Raw genomic sequence first — 22,245 nt, forward strand, 5'->3', positions numbered from 1 at the left:
TCCTCATTGTAGAGGCCAACGGTGTGAAAAGGGTAATGTATGCAGTGAGTGTAGAGAATGGTCTACCTCTCAGTGGGAGAGGTTTGCCCAGTGCCGGAAGAAGTCCAAAAGGGATATTTCTAATCCAAAGGCTTCTTTGAAGAGAGAAAATCCTAAGGCCTTTTCTTCCGTAGCCCAAACCTCCTCCGAAGCTCCCACTCGATCGTTCTCTTCTGAGAGGCCGTCGAAAGGGAGCGTAGACTGTTGTTCTGTTGACCAATCCCAGGGTGCGGGGGAGGTAGTTGCCTCCCATAGCGAGGCAGCTGCCCCTCCTCCCTCGGAGGAGTTTATTGATTTCCCTGTGCCTAATAGTGATTTGTTACAGCTTTGGTCTTCCTTGGGGCTTCAGGGTTCGCCCTCCAAGGAAGCCCTGTTTGATATGATCAAGCTGGGAGCAGCTGTTAAACAATCGCCGGCGATAGCAGACGTAGATCCTCTGTCTATCGTCGACGTTGTTATAACGGAGGCCTCCGGTGTGTCGGATCAAACTGCTCCTGTTGTTGCTGAGGTAGCTGAAGGCTCTGATTCCCCCTCCGAACATCTTTCGTAGGTGGAACTTAGTCCCACGGTCCCTCCTGCTGGTGATTCCCCCCCCCCCCGGGGGGGGGGGGGGGCTTTCACTTACAGAGACTCCTCTGCGGATGCCTTACGAAGGTCAGCTTGTTGATCCCACGGCCCCTAGAGGGTGTATAAAGCGGAAGGCTCGTCCTCCCCTGCGCCGTAGAGGATTTCCTTCTCCTCACAAGGGAGTTAGGAGGCGCCTTTTCGGCTCGTCGTCCCTGCAGTCCTCTGCGGAGCAGACTCATCGTTTTCCGATCCTGCCAGCTACCACCTTACACCTCTCCGAAGATTGTTCGCGATCTCCTTCGGTGGAAGGTCGTCCTTCAGGACCCCCTGACCCGTCACCCTCCAGACCTGCTGTCCTGCCTTCACCCTTCAAGGATGCTGATCCTGTCATTGTACAGGCACCGGTACCTTCGGGGCACAAGGGACTTGAGCGCATAACTGTGCCTCGGTCCCTTAAGTGCCAGGCACCCCCTGCGGCGTGCAGGGGGTGTCTTGCTGCTGTTCCTGACTTGGTGCCACTGCACTCCCTTGCGCGCGTGCGCGCTCCTGCTCCTGTTCTTACGCGCCAGGGTCCCCCTGCGCGCCCACGATCTCCTGCGCGCCCTCCTGCAGGTCCTGTTATAGCGCGCCAGCGCTCTCGTGCGCACACGCGCTCTCCTGCAGTTCCTGCCACAGCGCTCAAGCTCTCTCCTCTTTGTCAGCGCTCTCCAGGGCCTCAGCGCACTTCTGGAATTAAGCGCAAAGCCACAGTTCCTGACACAGCGCGCAAGCGCTCACCAGCGCTCTCCTACAGTCCAGCGCGCCATACAGGAGGTACCTAAGTTAGCGCACGGGCGCTCACAGGTACCCTCGCCTTCTTTCTCTAAACTGCGCACCCCTGTGCGCCCGAATCCTGTTGCGCGCCATGCGTGCCCAGCTAAGCAGCGCACACCTGTGTGCCCGAATCCTGTTGCGCACCCTGTGCTCCCATCGCAGCAGCGCACACCAGTGCGCCTGATTCCTGTTGCGCGCCCTGCGGGCCCATCACAGCAGCACACGCCCTTACGCCCACATCCTGATGCGCGCCCACGATCTCCTGCACGACCTCGTTCTCCTCAGAGGGCAGTTCCTGCACCACCTGCGCATCGTTCTCCTGCGCGCCAGCGCGCAAGTTCACCTTTGCGCCCAAGTTCACCTTTGCGCCCTCACGAGGCTGCGCAATCACGCTCTCGCCCCGTGCTTCCTGAAACGAGCGCTCCACGCCCATGCGCTAGGAATATTCCTCCTGTGCACGCGCGCCCAATAATTTTGCCCGCACGGGCTCATTAGCAGGTTCCAGCGCGCCCGCACACATGCGGGCAGAAGGTTGCTCACGCTCCAGCTCCTATCCTTCCTTCAACACCGCCCCACGTTCCAGCTCCTGTGCGCCGCATGCCCTCACCGTCACCTATGTGCGCCCGCGCGCGAATTTCCTGCCGCACGCGATCCAGGGCAGGGCTCATCACTCGACTATCAGCGGGATTCACGCCGCGATCGCCAGCGGGATTCACGCCGCGATCGCCAGCGGGATTCACACCGCGGTCGCCAGCGCGATTCACGCCGCGGTCGCCAGCGCGATTCACGCCGTGTTCGCCAGTGCGATTCACGCCGCGGTCGCCAGCGCGATTCACGCCGCGGTCTCCAGCGCGATTCACGCCGCGGTCGCCAGCGCGATTCACGCCGCGATCGCCAGCGCGATTCACGCCGCGGTCGCCAGCGCGATTCACGCCGCGGTCGCCAGCGCGATTCACGCCGCGGTCGCCACCGCGATTCACGCCGATTCGCCACCGCGATTCACGCCGCGATCACCAGCGCGATTCACGCCGCGGTCGCCAGAGCGATTCACGCACGCGACTTCATGGGGCTTCAGGCAGACAGATCTTCTTCTGGTTACCCCCCTCGCAAGTGCAGGACACCGCGCTCGCCAGAGGAGGGGAGGTTTCCGGACAGGTCTAATTACTCTTTTTCAGCTCCATTTCAGGCGAACCCTCGTTTGTCGACTCCTCCTAGGGATCGTTCGATCCCCTTCCTTCCAGAGGGAGTGTCTGACAGCACGACTGTCAGCCAACAGCCCTGGTTTGGTACCATAGTCAGAGCTCTCATCCAGGCTTTTAAGCCTGTGTTCTCTGAACTAGGTCACAAAGCAGTGGCTACCTCGTCTCCCCCTCCGAGGTGACTTCTCCGGGGGCTAAGCTGTCTCCTCGAAAACCCTCCTTCTCCCCCCCAGACTTTCTCTCCCTCCCCTGCTGACGAGGCTTTCCCATCCTCAGGAGAGTCGGACGAGCCGGTCCGTTCCCCCATCGCAGCAATGGGGGAAACTCCGCCTCTCCCTGAGAAGTCTTCTCACACGGGGTTGGAGAATAGCCTGCATCCATCGTTGGTAGAGTCCTGTATCCCTCCCAGGAGGGAACCGAAGGACTCAAAGACTTTGCCGAAGTCTTCTGCAAGGATGAGACAGGAACCAGCTAGACCTTCGGAGAATGTCCACGTGTCCCCCCAGGAAGAGCTACCCTGCTTCTCATAAGTCCTGCTATCAATGTGGATGTCATGAGATTCAGGTAATAAAAGTTTGTGGCTGCATAACAACTTTTATTTGTGTTCGATCTACCGGAATCCAGACATGGATGATTCTATCTTCGATTGTCTTCTTACCATTATGGCTAAGATACAAAAAGATGATAGAAAGGCTTCTTTTGTCTTTATTGGTGATTTTAATGCTCACCATAGGGAGTGGTTAAGTTCTATCTCTCCTACCGATCGCCATGGCTTAAGAGCTATAGACTTTGCCTGTGAGCAAATCATAAATGAAGCTACTCACAGGTCTGGTAATTGCTTGGACCTCGTATACACTGACTCCCCTGGTGTTATAACTAGTAAGGTTGGTTCTCCAGTCGGGACTTCTGATCATGCTTTGATTTCATTATTAGTGAAGACTGAGCAGCCTGTCCCTGATATATCATATTCCTGTAAAATTTATATGAAATCCCAAGCAGACTGGAATGGGATTTTGCATGATCTTTTGTGCTTGAATTGGTCACATTTATATAATAGTGTAGATCCTGTTGTCTCTTTGAATGAGAATGTAGTCAACATAATTGATAGGCGTATCCCTTCTCGTGTGCTAAGGTACCGAATGAAGGACAAACCTTGGTTCAATGATGATTGTAGATGTGCTTATTTGGAGAAGCAGGAGGCCTATCATCTGTGGAAGGGTAACAGATCAGATTTGACCTGGAACAACTATACTCAGCTTCGAGCTTTTGCTCAGAAAGTTTATGCCTCAACTGAAAAGGAGTACAATTTAATCATAAAAGAAACCCTCTCTGGTACAACTCAGGAACATAAATGGTGGTCTACCCTTAAATCTGCACTCTTTGGTGTAGATGCAACAGTTCCTCCTTTACTTAAACCAGATGGCTCAGTCACTCACTGTCCAAAGGAAAAGGCAACCCTTCTGGCTGATGTTTTTGACAGTAAACAGAGTAATGAAAAACTTGAACTTCCTCATTCCTGTTTTCCTGAGGCTAAACTAACTAGTTTAGCTTTTCGATCTCGTGAGACTAAAGCTCTGTTGATGAACCTTGATGCTTATGGTGGTGTAGACCCAAATGGTAGTTTTCCTTTGTTTTTTATAAAGACAGCAGATTTCTTAGCTCCAAAGTTATCTGTTATTTTGCGCAAGTTAGCAAGAAGAGGAGCTTTTAGCACTTGTTGGAGAATTGGTAATGTTACTCCTCTATGTAAATGTGTTTGTGGTAGCTCAAGTCCCACTGATTACCGCCCAATTTCCATAACTCCCATATTATCTAAAGTTTTTGAACGTCTTCTGGCAAAACGTCTTAATAGGTTTGCTGAAGGTAATCATCTATTCCCTAGTTTGCAATTTGGTTTTCGTAAAGGCCCTGGAGCACGTGATGCCCTTCTTACAATTGCCAATGCAGTACAGAAATCCCTTGATTGTGGTCGGGAAGTTCGTATGATTGGCCTTGATTTTAGTCCTGCAGGGACCGTGTTAATCATGAGGCCCTTGTTTTCAAACTGAAACAGTTGGGAGTGGGTGGGTCGTTTCTTAGCATTATTATTGATTTTTTTAGTAGTAGACCTCAAAGAGTTGTTGTTGATGGGCACCATAGTGAGTATAGGAATGTGATATCCGGTGTTCCACAGGGTAGTGTTCTTGGCCCATTACTTTTCATACTATTGGATAGTGATAATAATAATAATAATAGCCCTTCGGGAGGAGAGCATCAAGAGTCAGAACATGCGTTCTGACAAGTTCTGACCCTCCTGAGAAATCTCAACGGGTTTCAGGACCCTGAGATTCCTCATCGTGAGGGTAAGGACACGGTCTTGGACCGAGTCTACAGCTCCCAGAAGCCCTCTAGGGCCAGTGCAGCCTTACCTTAGTCACAAGGGATGAAGAGTGCCAGAGACAAGGTCGAAGGCCAGCTCTCCGAGCTTGCCTCCTCCAACAGATCCAGCGCCGGTAACAAGCTCCTCCCTCCTCCTCGAGTCCACCAGAGGAGGTATTTCAAGATCTTAGAGGGGACTTGTTTGAGTCGTCCCATTCACCATTCTGTGGAAGAACTCACTGGGGGAGTCCCTCTAGAGAGACTTTCCAACCGGCAGGTTTTGTATTCTGCTACTGAGATCCTAAGCCAAGAGAAGGTGGCGAAGTGTGCCATGCAGGAAACTTCGTGGCTTGATATCTGGCTGGGGTCTCTAGGCATCCTGGGCATCCTGGTGTGGTCTGAAGACCTGTCCAAAGAAAGCACCAGGAGGCTGGAGACCAGTCATCGACCTCTCAACCCTGAACGGGTTTGTCAAACAGACTCCGTTCAGCATGGAGACGGCACACACGGTCAGACTTGCAGTGAGACCGCAAGACTTCATGTGTACACTGGACCTGAAGGACGCGTACTTCCAGATCCCAGTCCATCCGTCTTCCAGGAAGTACCTAAGATTTTGCCTGGACAACAAGATCTACCAGTTCAAGGTGCTGTGCTTCGGTCTCTCCACAGCTCCTCAGGTGTTCACCCGAGTGTTCACCCTTATATCATTGTGGGCTCACAGGATCGGTATCCGTCTCCTCCGTTACCTGGACGACTGGCTGATCCTAGCAGACTCGGAGGCAACCCTTCTTCGCCACCGAGACAGGCTTCTCAAGCTTTGCCAGAATCTGGGAATCATGGTAAATCTCGAGAAGGCCTCTCTGCAGCCCTCTACTGGTATACCTAGGCATGGTCATAGACACCAATCTCCACAAAGCCTTCCCATCAGACAACAGGATAGCAAGGCTGAGGAAGGTCGCAAGGCCTTTCCTCAAACAAGAAGAACTAACAGCCCAAACATGGTTACGTCTCCTCGGCCACCTCTCTTCCTTGGCCCGTCTGGTTCCCAATGGTCGCCTCAGAATGAGATCCCTCCAGTGGCGACTCAAGTCTCGGTGGAATCAAGGACATGATTCCCCGGACTCTCTGATCCCTATGGGTCCTGCGGAACAGACGGACCTTCGGTGGTGGCTAGCAGACGAGAACCTACGAAAGGGAGTGGATCTTCTCGTCCTTCCCCCGGATTTGATGTTGTTTTCGGATGCATCAAAGATAGGATGGGGGGCCCACGTTCTGAACCACCGGACCTCAGGTCTGTGGTCAGAATCAGAAAGGTACCTCCACATAAACCTGCTAGAAATGAAGGCCGTATATCCCTGGCACTTCAGAAGTTCCATCAGGTCCTGGCGGGCCACTCTGTGGTGGTGATGAGCGAGAACACCACAGTAGTGGTTTATATCAACAAGAAGGGAGGTACCTTCTCGGAACAGCTATCCCATCTTGCAGTAGAGATACCGAGATGGTCCGAAGTCCACTCGGTCACACTTTCAGCTCGCTTCATTCCAGGCAAAAGGAATGTGCTCGCCGACAGTCTTAGCAGAGCAACGCAGATAGTGAGTACCGAATGGACTTTGGATCCTCAAGTAGCCAAGAAAGTCCTGACTTTGTGGGGTTCCCCGACTGTGGATCTGTTCGCTACAGCGCTGAACTTCAAGCTCCCACTGTACTGCTCCCCAGTCCCGGACCCCAAGGCTCTCTGGCAAGATGCCTTCCAACAACGGTGGGACAACATCGACGTTTACGCCTTTCCCCCATTCTGTCTGATGAGGAGGGTGCTCAACAAGACCAGAATATCGGTCAATCTGTCCATGACCCTGATAGCTCCGCTATGGCATCACGCAGAGTGGTTTCCGGACCTTCTGCAACTCCTGACGGAGCCCCCGAGAGAACTCCCTCCACGTCACGAGCTACTCAAACAACCACACGCCAACATCTTCCACAAAGCCGTTGCTTCGCTTCGACTTCATGCCTGGAGACTATCCAGCACCTCCTCGCTGAGAGAGGATTTTCGTAACAAGTTGCGAATAGGATGTCTGGACAGCTGTGAAGGTCATCCGCAGGGGTCTACCAGGCGAACTGGCGAGTTTTCTGTGGTTGGTGTCGTGGAAGGGGTATCTCTCCACTCGATGCCACTATTCCAGCAGTAGCGGAGTTTTTTGTGTATTTGCGGGAAGAAATGCGCATTTCAGTCTCAGCGGTGAAAGGCTATCACTCAGCCTTAAGTCTAGCCTTCAGGCTCAAAGGAGTGGACATTTCTTCCTCGCTGGAACGTTCTCTACTCATAAGGAGTTATGAACTTACTTGCCCTCAGTCGGAAGTGAGACCTCCTCCATGGAATGTGGTTCGAGTTCTCAGGTCTCTGAAGAGACCTCCCTACGAACCATTAAGCTTGGCTTCAGATCGCCACCTTACTTGGAAGACGGTGTTCCTGCTAGCTTTGGCCTTGGCCAAACGAGTCAGCGAACTCCATGGTCTCTCATACGACATCGCCCATTCAAGGGGATGGGGGTAGGTAACGTTCAGGTTCGTCCCTGAGTTTGTTGCCAAGAATCAGAATCCGGGAGTGCTGGACTCTAGGTTCGACTCTTTCCAGGTTTCGAGTCTTCGTTCTGTAACAGATGACCCAGACCATCTCCTACTGTGCCCAGTAAGGAGTCGGAGGTTGTATCTTAAAAGAACAACAGCAGTTCGTCCCCCAAGTGCAAGCCTTGTTTGTGAGCACTGGGAAAACGAAGAGGAGGGTCACCAGGAATACCATCTCGGCCTGGATTCGCAAGGTAATACACCTAGCCTTGAATCCTGACCCTCCTCCTTCACGTCGCCCCAGAGCACATGATGTCAGGGGCATAGCTACGTCCCTGGCCTTCAAGAAGAACTATTCAGTGACGCAGGTCCAGCAAGCTGGGGTGTGGAAGCGTCGGACAACCTTCACAGCCCACTACCTGCAAGACGTGACACACAGGAGACTCGATACGTTCTCTATCGGCCCTGTGGTGGCTGCACAACAGCTGGTCTAACCTCAGGCTCCTTAATGGACAGGTAGCAGAAGGTTGAGGGCATTCTTACCCGGTTTTAGTCTGCATGAACGAGGTTTGCCTGGCCCTTATTCTTTTCTTCATCCTCTCCTCCCTTGGAGAAAGCAGCATCCTGGGTTCTCTGCACAGCTGACCTCAAACCACTGCAGGTAAACCATGCTTCCTTGTGTTCCTAGTATTAAGGTTAATACTGTCACGTCCCCATACCCTAACGAGGTGGTATTGGGAGAGTCCTAGCCTAGATTTCCATCTGAAGAACTCCAGGTCAACTTCCTAGGACGAGTCACTCTCCTCACCTTTACACACAGCTTATGTAGGCCGCAGCAGTTGCACAGCAATGCTAGTGAGATGCAGGGACTTTTTATTGCCTGAGTACTTACACACTCAAATATGGAGTCCCCGGGCAAAGCCAAAGCCAGTATGGCATGGACTTACCACCCTTCCTAAGGGGTGAGTCACCCATATTAAATAGCGTGGTTTGTATTTCAGTTATGGAACAAATGACAAATTCGTAGATAATTTGTATTTTCCCTAACTATACAAACCATAGCTATTCAATCAAATTTGCCCGCCACCCCTGTCCCCCGTGAAGTATTCACCGTTGTGTGTGAGGGGGGGGGGGAGCAAGCTACCCCTCCCTACCCCCCGCTAACTAGCGATGGGTAGTAAACCCTCGTTAAAACTCTAATGGCTCGTCATTCAGCTCCGCCGAAGTAATAACCCGTATTAAATAGGTAAGGTTTGTATAGTTAGGAAAAATACAAATTATCTACGAATTTGTCATTTTAGCTGTGCTCTTATCACTGGGTCTGTCACCGATGCAAACTGAAGGGAGCCCAGCACTCTCTCCTGTTGGCGTCTTGATATCCTGTCAGATTTCAGTAATCTCTTCACAGATCCCGCTATCTCTCTCCTCTTCTTTAATGGAATGGAGAGGCAGTGTGACTGTAAGTTCCAATGTATTCCTAGCCATTGAAACTCCTGGGCTGGAGAGAGTCGAGACATTTTGATGTTGATCTTGAATCCCAGATGTTCCAGGAACTGGATCACTTTCTTGGATGCTTGCATGCATTCCGTCTCAAATGCTGCCCACACCAGCCAATCGTCCAGGTAGGCTATCACTTGGACACCTTCTAGGCGTAGTTGTTGAATGATTGCATCTGCAAGCTTTGTAAAGATCCTTGGAGTTATAATTAGTCTGAAGGGCATGGCTCTGAAGACGTACTTTCTCTTCTGTAGCCTGAATCCTAGGTAGGAGGAGAGTTGGCAATTGATTGGAATGTGCCAATAGGCATCTGCCATGTCTATGGAGACTGTGTATGCCCGTTTTGGCAACAGGGTCCTTATGTGTTGAAGGGTCAGCATCCTGAACTTGTCGTTTTCTATGAACTTGTTGAGTGGCGACAATTCCAGAATGACTCTGAGTTTGTCTGAGTCCTTCTTGGGAACACAAAACAGCCTTCCTTGGAATTTGATGGACTTTGCCCTCCTTATCACCCGTTTGCATGAGTTCTCGGGTATATTCTTCCGGAATGAGGGTGGAGTGTTGGAAGAATTGAGGAAATGATGGTGGAGCTTTCTTCCAGCTCCAACCTAGTCCGTTCTTGATCAGGCTGTTGTGGAGGATTTATTTTTGTTTTATTTTAATTTTTGTTTTTTGCCAAATCCAGAGAGAGAGAGAGAGAGAGAGAGAGAGAGAGAGAGAATTTCATTTGCTTTAGTTTTGCTAGATCGGGCGAGAGTGTGTGTGTGTGTTTGTGTGTGCGTGTGTGTTTGTGTGTCCGCGGTGCGCGCCAAAGAGCAAGTGGTAGTTAGCGAATGATTGTTTGTAGTGGAAAAGACTGTCGGTATATTTGGGGTTGTTTGTTTACATTTTTTAGTTAGGTTACGACAGTGGTGAATGTTTCGGAGCGAATGCTTTTTTTGATTGACTGCGTCCTGAGTCAGTTGTCTGAACGCTGGATTTATTATTTTTCTTTACCAGCGAGGTAGTGATTATTGATTTTCTGAGTAAAGTTTTGTTTATCTTTGCTTGTAGTGATTGTGAATGATAGGAACAATTTATTATTTATCTTTGATTATAGTGCGATAGTTCAGTTAGTTAGGAGTGTTCATAAGTGTTTTTCTTTTTTATTTTGGCAGGCTGTGATTCCTCTTTTGGAGAGGTTTTCTTAGAATGTAAAATTGTTTGTTGACGACTTGGCCTGTAACAGAACTTGATAGAACTGCTCAGATTGATTTACTTGTTGACGACCTGGACCGAATGAACTTCCGATTATTGTTTTGAGGATTGCTGCTGATGATGATGATGATGATGAAGATGGTGATGACCCCGATCAGGGAATTAAATTAGCTGTGGCAAATTGCCGCCCGATAGACTGTTTAGCACAAAGCTGTGACAGTGGTAGTTTGCCATAAAAGACAGTTGGCAGTGTGTGGCGACAGTGTTGGTGTCGCAATCTTTACAAACATATTTTGAGTTGGTGTGTGCGTAAATTTTACGATTTGTTAGGTTTTTTTGCTTTATTTGAATGATGTTTTGTTTGTTTGTATGTTTAGTGTAAGTTTTGTTAGTGCTTTATTGGTTTTTGAGGGTTTAATTGATTGTGGAAGTTATTTTTAATAATTTTAGTTTGTAAGAATTATAGTTCTAAGTATAAGATATTGATGCTTAGGTAGGAAGTTCTATTAACCATAATAATTACCTGGAACATAGATGAAGTATCGTTAGTAATTATTTCTCAGCTGATCCCATCTGATGTCGTCGAATGTGGCTTGATGGGTAATAATACGTTGGTATTATAAAAATACGTTTAATGTATAAAAGATTACATTATGAACTTTGCTCTGTGACAGCTGACTCCCAAGTGCATATGCAGCGTCTTACACAATCCCATAAACCAAAACATTGCTAAACAAAAGAGCATCGCTCTGAAAAGACTTAAATCCTACTCCAGTACAAATCATAAAGAATCACATCCTATCTGAGGTAATCAACAAATGTTTGAATCCTAATACCAAAACAAATCATTACTCTTATGTATAAAGCATAACATGTCTTATTTATGCAATATGATGCAATGTTGCGCAATACCTGCAACACTTGAAATAATATAGTACATTGTTACAATAATACATAACAGTCTCCTCCCCCTTAACTTGACATTGTAAAAATATTCATAAATCTAATCTCTCAGGGGGCTTTCCTCTGTTAATCCTATTAGGAAGCACTTTAACCTCATCTTGTACTGGTACATGAATTGGTTCTGAATTTACATTGGATGTTGGACCATCTTGGTTAATACTTGACTCATTTGATCTAACTACTTCTTTAAGTTTCTCATCTCTAACATTCACATGCTCTACTGTCTTTCTGTTTAACGGCTGTAATTGATCAACATAACGTTTTACAACATTATCACCAACACGAACATCATAATGTAAATTTCCTATCTCTCTTACAATCTCTCCTGGTACCCACTTCTCTGGAGTGTTGTACGATCTTACCATGACATCAGACAAAGGTAAAAAATGTCTTACATTAGGAAGCTTTGCTACTTGTTTATACCCTTTATCTTCTAAATCTCTTTGCAAACTTGGATACAACAAATCTAACTTACACCTTATCCTCCTTCTCATTAACAAATTTGAGGGTGCCACGCCTGTAGTGCTGTGCGGCGTTGTTCTATAAGACAATAAAAATTTTGACACATGCAAAAATATATTACCTGAATTTGCTTTTCTACACTTCATATTGTGCTTAAACGTTTGGACAAATCTTTCAGCCTCTCCATTAGTGGATGGATGATATGTAGCTGAAAATGTATGCTTTATACCATTGACATTACAAAATTCTTTAAACTCTTGTGAGGTAAATTGTGGACCATTATCTGTAACAACTCTTTCTGGAATACCATGCGTTGAAAAAATTTGCATTAACTCTTTTATTGTGGCGTAAGACGTTGTCGTCTTCATTGGGATAATTTCTGGCCACTTACTGTAAGCATCTACTACTATCAAAAACAAATAATTCAAAAAAGGACCTGCAAAATCTATATGCACTCTTTGCCATGGATACCTGGGTAACTCCCACGGGTGCATTCTAGCAAATTGAGGATTGTTTTGTTGCATAACACAATTCATACAATTCTTTATATAACATTCCACATCTTTATCTACACCTGGCCACCATACAAAAGTTCTCGCAATTGACTTTGATCTTACAATACCTTGGTGATCAGCATGTATTTCAGACAAAACCTTATTTCTTAGTGAATTAGGAATACCTACCCTGGAACCTCTCATCACTATTCCTTGTGTCACACTCAGTTCATACCATATATCCTTATACGGTTTACAATTTTCCTCCTTTCCACATAAGTCCCTACCTGTCATTAAACTCTCCAAAACCTTACTAAGTACTGGGTCTTGCTTGGTACTGTGTGCTACATCTTTTGCAGTTATTGGTACATTACATACTGAAATTAACAGAACACCGTCATCATACTCTTCTGGAGCTTTGTCTACGGGTAATCTGGATAAAGCATCTGCATTACCCATATTTGATGTTGGACGGTATTCTATATCATAGTGGTACGCTGCTAACGTAACTGCCCAACGTTGTAGTCTTGCAGCTACCAACGTAGGTAAACTTGCTTTTGGACCCAATATTGCTAATAAAGGTTTATGATCTGTAACAAGTGTGAACTTTTTCCTACCATAAAGATACATATGGAATTTTTTAACTCCATAAACTAATGCTAAACCTTCCTTTTCTATTTGAGAGTAATTCCTTTCTGCCTTGTTCAATACTCTAGAAGTGAATGCAATTGGTTTTTCTGTTCCATCTGGCATTACATGAGATAATACTGCACCTAAACCTATGTTTGATGCATCACATACTAATTTAACAGGTAAATCCATTTGATAATGTACTAAGAATGTAGGTGATGTTATTTCCTGCTTGATTCTTTCAAAAGATTCCTGACACTCTTTTGTCCACTTCCATTCTACACCCTTATTCAACAGATTATACAATGGATGTGCAATTGTAGACAAATTCTGAATGAAATTCCCATAAAAAGCTACTAAACCCAGAAACGATTGTAATTCCTTAACATTTTCTGGCACTTTTGTTGATTGTACAGCTTTAATCTTCTCTTTAGTTTTGTGAATACCCTTGCCATTTATTACAAAACCTAAGTATTCCACTGAATCAACTTCTAAAATACATTTGTTCTTATTTACTCTAATATTATGTTCCTTCAACTTCTTCAGAACTGTTCGCAATCTTTCTCTATGTTCTCTTGTGTCTTTACCCGCAATTAAAATATCATCTATAAAAATGAATACTCCTTGCATTCCTGAAAAAATCTTATCCATAGTTTGTTGCCATATAGCTGGACTACTTGCAACTCCGTAAGGTAATCTCTTTGGCCTAAACAAACCTAAGGATGTATTTACTGTACATAATTCTTGTTTAGTTTCATCCATGGGAAGCTGTTGAAATGCTTGTCTTAAATCTAATTTAGAAAAAACACTGCATCCTGACATAGTTGCAAACATGTCTTTCGGATTTGGTAAGGGATGTTGAGCTACTTGCAGTTGTGGATTTAACGTTACTTTGTAATCTCCACATAACCTAACCTGTCCACTTTCCTTCACAATAGGAACTAATGGTGTAGCCCAATCTGAATATGTAACCTTTTCCCAAGAACCTTCACTTTCTAATCTCCTGATTTCTGTTTCAACTGCACTTTTCAATGCATACGGTACTGGTCTCGGAGCAAAAAATCTAGGAGAACTGTCAGGTTTCAAAACTAAAATTGCCTTTGCGTTCTTTACTGTACCTATTTTATCTGCAAATACGTCTTGAAACTCTGATATGATGTTATCCATAGATATTTCATTTTTGTTTTCATCTTGTCTACCTGCAACCTTCAAAATACTAGGCCAATCTAACTTCAAATACTGTAGCCAATCTAAACCTAGCAAAGTTTGTCCATTACCTTTTACTACTGTTAATGGCATTCTCTCTAATTTCTGTTCTTTGTACTGTACTTCTACGTTCGAAGCACCTATTACCTGAATATCAAAACCATTATAACTTTTCAAAACTCTATTTGTACCTTCTAATAACAAATTAGGAATGCTTTTAGCCATTTTCTCAGACATAATTGATACATCGGCTGCTGTGTCAACTTGCATCAAAATTGGTTTACCATTGATGATTACTTCTTCCATGATATGTTTCTTTGCACCTTTGTTGACTGAGTTTATGTGAAACGCAAAATCAGTTTCTGAACTAACCTGATTATCATGAACATTTCCCTCATTATTCTCTTGACCAATAGTATCAACTGTAGCATTTATTTTCTTTGCGTACTGTTTAGGGAATCTACAAGCAGTTGCAAAATGACCCAGCTTTCTGCAATTCTGGCATGTCTGTCCAGTAGCAGGGCATTTCTTTGCATCGTATGCAAGATGATCAGTTTTACCACACCTAAAACACTTGGGTTTTTCCTGTTGTTTCTGTGTATAAGCCTGATTCTGATATTTATGAACATTAGTGTTAGGCACTTTTCTATGACTAGGCTTTGACATATTCCTTCTCTGATTCTCATTGGTTTTCCACTTAGAACCTACTGTATTAATTTTAGAATTTTCCATTCTATTGCTTGTTGAACTACCTATTATGTTACTTTGCCTATTTGATGTTTCTAAAGCTCTGCCTGTTATCAATACCTTTTCTAATGTTAAATCTTTATCTTGCAATAATTTCTTTCTTAGCTCTTCTGATGTGCAATGTGCAATTACTTGATCTATGATAAAATTTTCTAACTCTAGAAATTCATATGAAATAGCTAAATTTTTTAGTCTAGTCACAAATGCATCTAAACTTTCATTTTCTTTCTGATAAGCCTGCGCTGAAAACTGGTATCTTTCAAAAAATTTATTGACCTGAGGAGCAAAATATGTGGTAAGAGCCTTAATTGCAGCTTCACTTGTGTCATCTGTAGGCTGCAAAGTCTTAAACACTTCCCGAACTTCCCTACCTGCTGTATGAATGCCTTCTTTTGTGCATCCTTCATGTTCCCTAATGCTTCTAAATAAATCTTAAATTCCTCACACCACTGTTGCCATCGTGTTGCAACAGAATTAGGCTCAGCAGTGACGCTGAAAGCTTGAGGTGGTTCAATATTAAAAGGCATTTTGTTTGCTTACCTTAATAACTGTGGTAGGTTAAGTTACTGTTCTGCAGTCACAAGTATACTTCCTACCTACCCAACTTTAAATTTCACCCTTTTTGTGTATTTGATGAAATTCCTATTCTGCTGCTGGTAAAATCTTCATTGGGCGATTTTACTCTTGTCCCCCGATGTACAAAGACCTTCTCTTGTGCTGGCCGTCCTTGTGCATAGGCTCCAATGCTTCTCCCTGCTTGCTTCTCCCTGCTTGTCCGTCGTCCTCAAACGTCGCCAAATATAAGATATTGATGCTTAGGTAGGAAGTTCTATTAACCATAATAATTACCTGGAACATAGATGAAGTATCGTTAGTAATTATTTCTCAGCTGATCCCATCCTCGTCGCCAAATATAAGATATTGATGCTTAGGTAGGAAGTTCTATTAACCATAATAATTACCTGGAACATAGATGAAGTATCGTTAGTAATTATTTCTCAGCACACTTGAAATAATATAGTACATTGTTACAATAATACATAACACTAAGGATATGTTTTTGTTTATTTCGTCCTTTTGTCTAAGAGTCTGGTTTTAGATAACGTAAGGGGAAAGTTTGTGTTGAGGAGACAATTATCTGTTTAGTGTGATTCAAGGGTGTGGGGGTTGTTTGTGCAACATCCCGCCACATTATTTTGGCGCCCGAACAGGGACAGCCGAGGTGGGATTGAAGCTGGACTCTTAGACGAAGGACTGATAGGATAAGATATTAGATATAAGGTTGATGAAAAATGGAGGAGCAGTTGAGGGTTTTGAAGGAGGAATTGCGGCTGAGTAAGGAGCGTGAGGAGAAATTGTTGCAAGAGAATAAGTGGTTAAGGTGTGAGAATGAGGAGATGCATAGGAAACTGAGGGAAATTCAGGGAACTGTAGAGAGAGTGGAAGAGGGTGTTGAGATGAGGATGCGAGAGAATGAAGAACGGACAGAGAGATGAATGGAAGATATGATGGGGCAAGTAATGGGGATGATGAAAACTAAAATGGGTGAAGGTGCAGTCGGAGGAGTGTCCTCAGTTTCTGGTAATGGGTTGATAGTGGATGAGAAGGCTAAGGTTAGTGATAATGGGAAAGGAAGTGATAGTGATAGTAATAGTAATAGTGATAGTGAGATTGAAGATAAGGGAATTAGGCATAGTAAGGATGAACAAAAATGTAATAGGAAGAATAAGAAAGGTAAAAGTGATGTAAAGAAAGAGAAGAAAAAGTGTCAGGATGATAGCAAGGATGATCGTGAATGGGTGAAAGTGGTAAGTAAGAAAAAGGGTAAGAAGGGAATGGTTAAGGATAGGAATTTAAGTGTGGAAGTGGATTCATTATATTCAAATGAGGAAGAAGGTAACAAGGGAGTAGACAGTGATGATAGCAGTGAGAATGAACGTGATGTGTGTAAGACTGTTTATGAGAGAGGTACCTCGGTGTGAAAGGTTCAATGAGCATAGCAGTAGGGATGTATATGATTTTTTCAAGGAGTATGAGAGGTATTGTCAGGATAAGTATGGTGATAGTAAAAGAGTTTGGGCTAGGGAGTTAGGAGAATATTTGACTGGGTATTTGTTGACGATGTATGGAGTGATAATGAGTGTAGGGGACGTTGATTATGAAAGTGTAAAAAAGAGAATAATTGAGCAGGTAAAACGTATGAAAGGGAGTGTTAAGTATAAGCGTAAGAATGATTTTGATGAAGCACGGATGAATGCAGGAGAAGCGATATCGATGTATGTATGTAGGTTGGAAACTTTAGCTAGGAAGAAGTATGGGGATGAAGGTATAAATGAGAATAAGGAGTTAATGAAGAAGTTTTTGGCTACTGTACCCGAGAATGTTGCTGAGTTTGTTAATTTGAAACGGAAGGAGAAAATGAGGTGGACAAAAGAAAGATTGACATGGGATGATATTTTAGAGATAGTTGAGGATTACGAGTTGGATAGGTGTATGAAAGAAAGTAAATCTGTGAGTGTAAGAACTGGAATGGAGGAAAGTGTGCCAGAATTTGTTAGTTTTAGAGAAGCTGTTATGGGAGGACCGATGAGGGTAGCTGATAGTGTACTAGATAGGAGTGTTAGGGCGAGTAATGTGGGAATACCTGTAAGGACAAATGAAGGGGTTAGGCAAGGGAATCAGGTTTGGAGGGATAGGAGTGCTAGTGCGCCGCAAGGTAGGTCAGGTAGTTGTATCCGTGAAGAGAAGTGTTATAGATGTGGGAAAGTAGGTCATAAGAAGAATGAATGTAGATGGGCTCTAGGTGCTTGTTTTGGATGTGGTGAGGTAGGGCATAGAATTAGCGAGTGCAAGAAAGAGAAAGGGGTAAAATGTTATCGGTGTGGTATGACTGGGCACGTAGCGAGTGGATGTCGTAGTAATCGTATGAATGTGATTTGTGGTAATTGTGGTAAGGATGGTCATTATGCTAGAATGTGCAAGCAGCCGCGGAGTAAGTGTACTGAATGCGGTGCAGATGGGCATGTAGCTAGAGTATGTAGGAAGAAGGGATTAAGTCAGCCAGGATGTTCGGGAAACTAGAGTGTGAGAGGGTTCAGCTGGGTGAGTCCTCCTGTGTGTGTGGAAGGAATAGGATCAATGTTTGTGAGAATGGGATGAATAATTGGTTAGAAATGAGCAAGTATGAATCTAGTATGCATGAGAAATTAAGGCTGGAAAATAAACAATTAGTGTTAGTTGAATATAGGAAAAAGAGGCGTTTGAAAGTTTTAAGTAAGGATGAAAAAAAGGGGAAATTTTATAAGTAAAAGTGAGAATAGAAATAAGTATGACAAGGGTGTAAATGTGCAAGTGAGTGTGGAAGATAAATGTGTTAATACAGATGAATCATGGCTGAGTATGAATGTAGATGGGCTCTAGGTGCTTGTTTTGGATGTGGTGAGGTAGGGCATAGAATTAGCGAGTGCAAGAAAGAGAAAGGGGTAAAATGTTATCGGTGTGGTATGACTGGCCACGTAGCGAGTGGATGTCGTAGTAATCGTATGAATGTGATTTGTGGTAATTGTGGTAAGGATGGTCATTATGCTAGAATGTGCAAGCAGCCGCGGAGTAAGTGTACTGAATGCGGTGCAGATGGGCATGTAGCTAGAGTATGTAGGAAGAAGGGATTAAGTCAGCCAGGATGTTCGGGAAACTAGAGTGTGAGAGGGTTCAGCTGGGTGAGTCCTCCTGTGTGTGTGGAAGGAATAGGATCAATGTTTGTGAGAATGGGATGAATAATTGGTTAGAAATGAGCAAGTATGAATCTAGTATGCATGAGAAATTAAGGCTGGAAAATAAACAATTAGTGTTAGTTGAATATAGGAAAAAGAGGCGTTTGAAAGTTTTAATTAAGGATGAAAAAAGGGGAAATTTTATAAGTAAAAGTGAGAATAGAAATAAGTATGACAAGGGTGTAAATGTGCAAGTGAGTGTGGAAGATAAATGTGTTAATACAGATGAATCATGGCTGAGTATGAATGATACCTATAGTGTGTGGGGCTTTTCCTTAGGTGATGTAAAAGAAAGGATGACGAATGCGAGAGTGAGAGATAGGAGAATGATTAGTAGTATGAATGAATCTTTTCCTAAAGTTGAGAATGTTTTTGATGAAATGGATGAACTGTTTACAGAAATGAGTGTAATTATAGGGCCAGATGAGAACGAGGTAGATATGATTGTACATGATATATTAGATGATAGGGATTTAGATAGGAATAGTGTTAATGTAGCGATTGATTGTGATAAGGAAGAAGTGAATGAGAGAGTATATGGGGGCCCAGTTACTCGGAGTAGAGGTCCCGTTCCCGACTGCGACTGGGTTATGAAAAAAATAATGTAAGTGTTGTGTGAGAAGGATTTGGCAAAGTAAGGGGGGAGGAATGTGGAGGATTTATTTTTGTTTTATTTTAATTTTTGTTTTTTGCCAAATCCAGAGAGAGAGAGAGAGAGAGAGAGAGAGAGAGAGAGAGAGAGAGAGAGAGATTTCATTTGCTTTAGTCTTGCTAGATCGTGCGAGAGTGTGTGTGTGTGTTTGTGTGTGTGTGTGTGTGTTTGTGTGTCCGCGGTGCGCGCCGAAGAGCAAGTGGTAGTTAGCGAATGATTGTTTGTAGTGGAAAAGACTGTCGGTATATTTGGGGTTGTTTGTTTACATTTTTTAGTTAGGTTACGACAGTGGTGAATGTTTCGGAGCGAATGCTTTTTTTGATTGACTGCGTCCTGAGTCAGTTGTGTGAACGCTGGATTTATTATTTTTCTTTACCAGCGAGGTAGTGATTATTGATTTTCTGAGTAAAGTTTTGTTTATCTTTGCTTGTAGTGATTGTGAATGATAGGAACAATTTATTATTTATCTTTGATTATAGTGCGATAGTTCAGTTAGTTAGGAGTGTTCATAAGTGCTTTTCTTTTTTATTTTGGCAGGCCGTGATTCCTCCTTTGGAGAGGTTTTCTTAGAATGTAAAATTGTTTGTTGAATACTTGGCCCGTAACAGAACTTGATAGAACTGCTTAGATTGATTTACTTGTTGACGACCTGGACCGAATGAACTTCCGATTATTGTTTTGAGGATTGCTGCTGATGATGATGATGATGATGAAATGGTGATGACCCCGATCAGGGAATTAAATTAGCTGTGGCAAATTGCCGCCCGATAGACTGTTTAGCACAAAGCTGTGACAGTGGTAGTTTGTCATAAAAGACAGTTGGCAGTGTGTGGCGACAGTGTTGGTGTCGCAATATCTATAAACATATTTTGAGTTGGTGTGCTCGTAAATTTTACGATTTGTTAGGTTTTTTTTTGCTTTATTTGAATGATGTTTTGTTTGTTTGTATGTTTAGTGTAAGTTTTGTTAGTGCTTTATTGGTTTTTGAGGGTTTAATTGATTGTGGAAGTTATTTTTAATAATTTTAGTTTGTAAGAAATATAGTTCTAAGGATATGTTTTTGTTTATTTCGTCCTTTTGTCTAAGAGTCTGGTTTTAGATAACGTAAGGGGAAAGTTTGTGTTGAGGAGACAATTGTCTGTTTAGTGTGATTCAAGGGTGTGGGGGTTGTTTGTGCAACATCCCGCCACGCTGTGGGCCCAGGGATCGAAGGTCCAGCGATCCCGAAATAGTTGGAGTCTTCCTCCTACCGGAAGCATCTCATTGCTTCGGCTGTCCGGAGGATTTGCCTCCTTGACCACGTCCTCCCCTACCCCCTCTTCCCCTTGAGGGGCGTCTAGAGGAACCTCTACTTGACCCTATACCTTTAGGGGGAAAGGTAGTGGTCTGCCTCTCATAGGCGGGAGTGAAGGCTGGTAACTGGGTCACCACCTGCTGGGGTATCATCTGGTAGGTGGGTTGGGGTTTTGCCACCATCTGGGGCACCGCAGTCATGGGAAGTTGTTGTTGTCTGGCGGGGCGAGAGGGCAACCTTGGACTCTTTGTCTTCCTTTTCGGTTGGGGACCCTCATCTGGGGAAGAATTCCTCTTAGCCGACATACCCCACTTTTGGAGAAGATTCATGTTCTCCGTGGTGGCCTTGTCGACTATTTCCTTGACCACTTCACTCGGGAAAAGGTCCTTTCCCCAGATATTGGAAGATATCAACTTCATAGGTTCGTGATTTACCGCAGCCGAGGCAAACACAAACTCCCTGCAAGCCCTTCTGGCCCTAACAAAACCATAAAAGTCCTTGATCAGGGTTGCCAAGTGTGTCTGCCACTACCATGAACATATCTGGGGATCTATGTTCGCTTGCCATTGCCTCCAAGGTGGTCTGGAGGGACAGAGAGGCAGCAAGCCTTTCCTTCGTCTCCTGCTCCCTGCGCAGGAGAAAGTCAGACAACTTAGGGAGGTTTTCACTGAACTGGCGTCCAGCAATATCCCCCTCCAACTTCCCGACTAAGAAGGTAAGATGTATTTCCTTCCAGTCCTTGTGATCTGTAGGCAGAGCTAGGGATAAGGGTCTACATTCCTCAAGTGTAGGACAAGGTTTCTCAGCTTCTACTGCCTTCATCACTGCCTTGAATCCTTTTTCCACAAAGGGAAAGGCCAATGTAGCTGGAGCAAGAAAGGAAGAGTGTTTCTTACTCAGGGCTGGGACTTTAGAGTTAGTGAAGCCTCTGGCTTTCAAACTGCAAGCCATTAAGGCTTGAGCCTTTGCATGATCAAGAACTATGACCTCACCTCTTTTGGCTCTGTCTCCTCTTTGGACACAGGTTCCGCCTTTAGACAGAGGAAGCAGTCTGGATAAGACTCAAAGCTGGTCCAAAAGTCGATGTCTTCAATGAGGACACCTCCCAGCTTCTCTGAGATAAACATCTTCCCTTTTGTGATTGGCATGTACTCTGCATGCCTCCACGGGTTTACCTCAGAGCACGAGGGAAGATCCTTCACATTGAGTCTCTTATGAGACCCACAGGATGCTGTGAGTTGATGTATCTCCTTCCTCAATGCAGCTTCCCTTTCTTCACTCTGCTTCTGAAATCTCTCCATCATAGACATGAGGGTAAACAGGGTCTTCCTCGTATCATCAGATGGAGGAGCAGAGGACGTAGAGGGCACTGGTTCTGGGGCTGGAACCGACGAAACAGACACCGTTTCGACTTCATCCTCTTCAGTTTCAGGAGCCAACGTAGACTCCTCTTCCTGACCTTCCGCAAGAAGGTCCTTTTCGGTGTCTTCTGACACCTCTGACATCCTCTCGTCTAGATGGATGTCCTTCATCACATCCGAGACGTCCATATCTACGGAAATCTGGACGCAAGGTATCTCAGGGTGAGGCTGTGGTATGACGGCATCCGCCGATGCCTTAGGGAATAGATAGGCACGCATCCGCTCATTCGGAAGGTAAGGCCCCGTGGCGTTCTTCTGGAAGCCATGGACCCATCTACACAGCTTATTCCGTGCTGCATCCCTTTACTCCGTTGTCTTGGGGTCATCAAAGGCCTCAGTAACCAAGGCTTTGCACACATAACATACCTGGG

General features: G+C 44.8%; 1 protein-coding gene across 1 annotated transcript in view; it reads right to left on the bottom strand.

The window, feature by feature from the left end:
• LOC137654099 (myelin transcription factor 1-like) overlaps positions 1-22,003 on the bottom strand; it is a 67,613-nt gene extending 45,610 nt beyond the window's left edge. The window contains exon 1 of the mRNA XM_068387738.1: positions 21,446-22,003. Coding sequence (XP_068243839.1) covers positions 21,446-22,003 — 558 coding nt within the window. The remainder of the gene's footprint in view (positions 1-21,445) is intronic.
• Positions 22,004-22,245: the final 242 nt, after the last annotated feature.

The sequence above is a fragment of the Palaemon carinicauda genome, chromosome 15 (assembly GCF_036898095.1).
Source record: "Palaemon carinicauda isolate YSFRI2023 chromosome 15, ASM3689809v2, whole genome shotgun sequence".
NCBI lineage: Eukaryota > Metazoa > Arthropoda > Malacostraca > Decapoda > Palaemonidae > Palaemon > Palaemon carinicauda.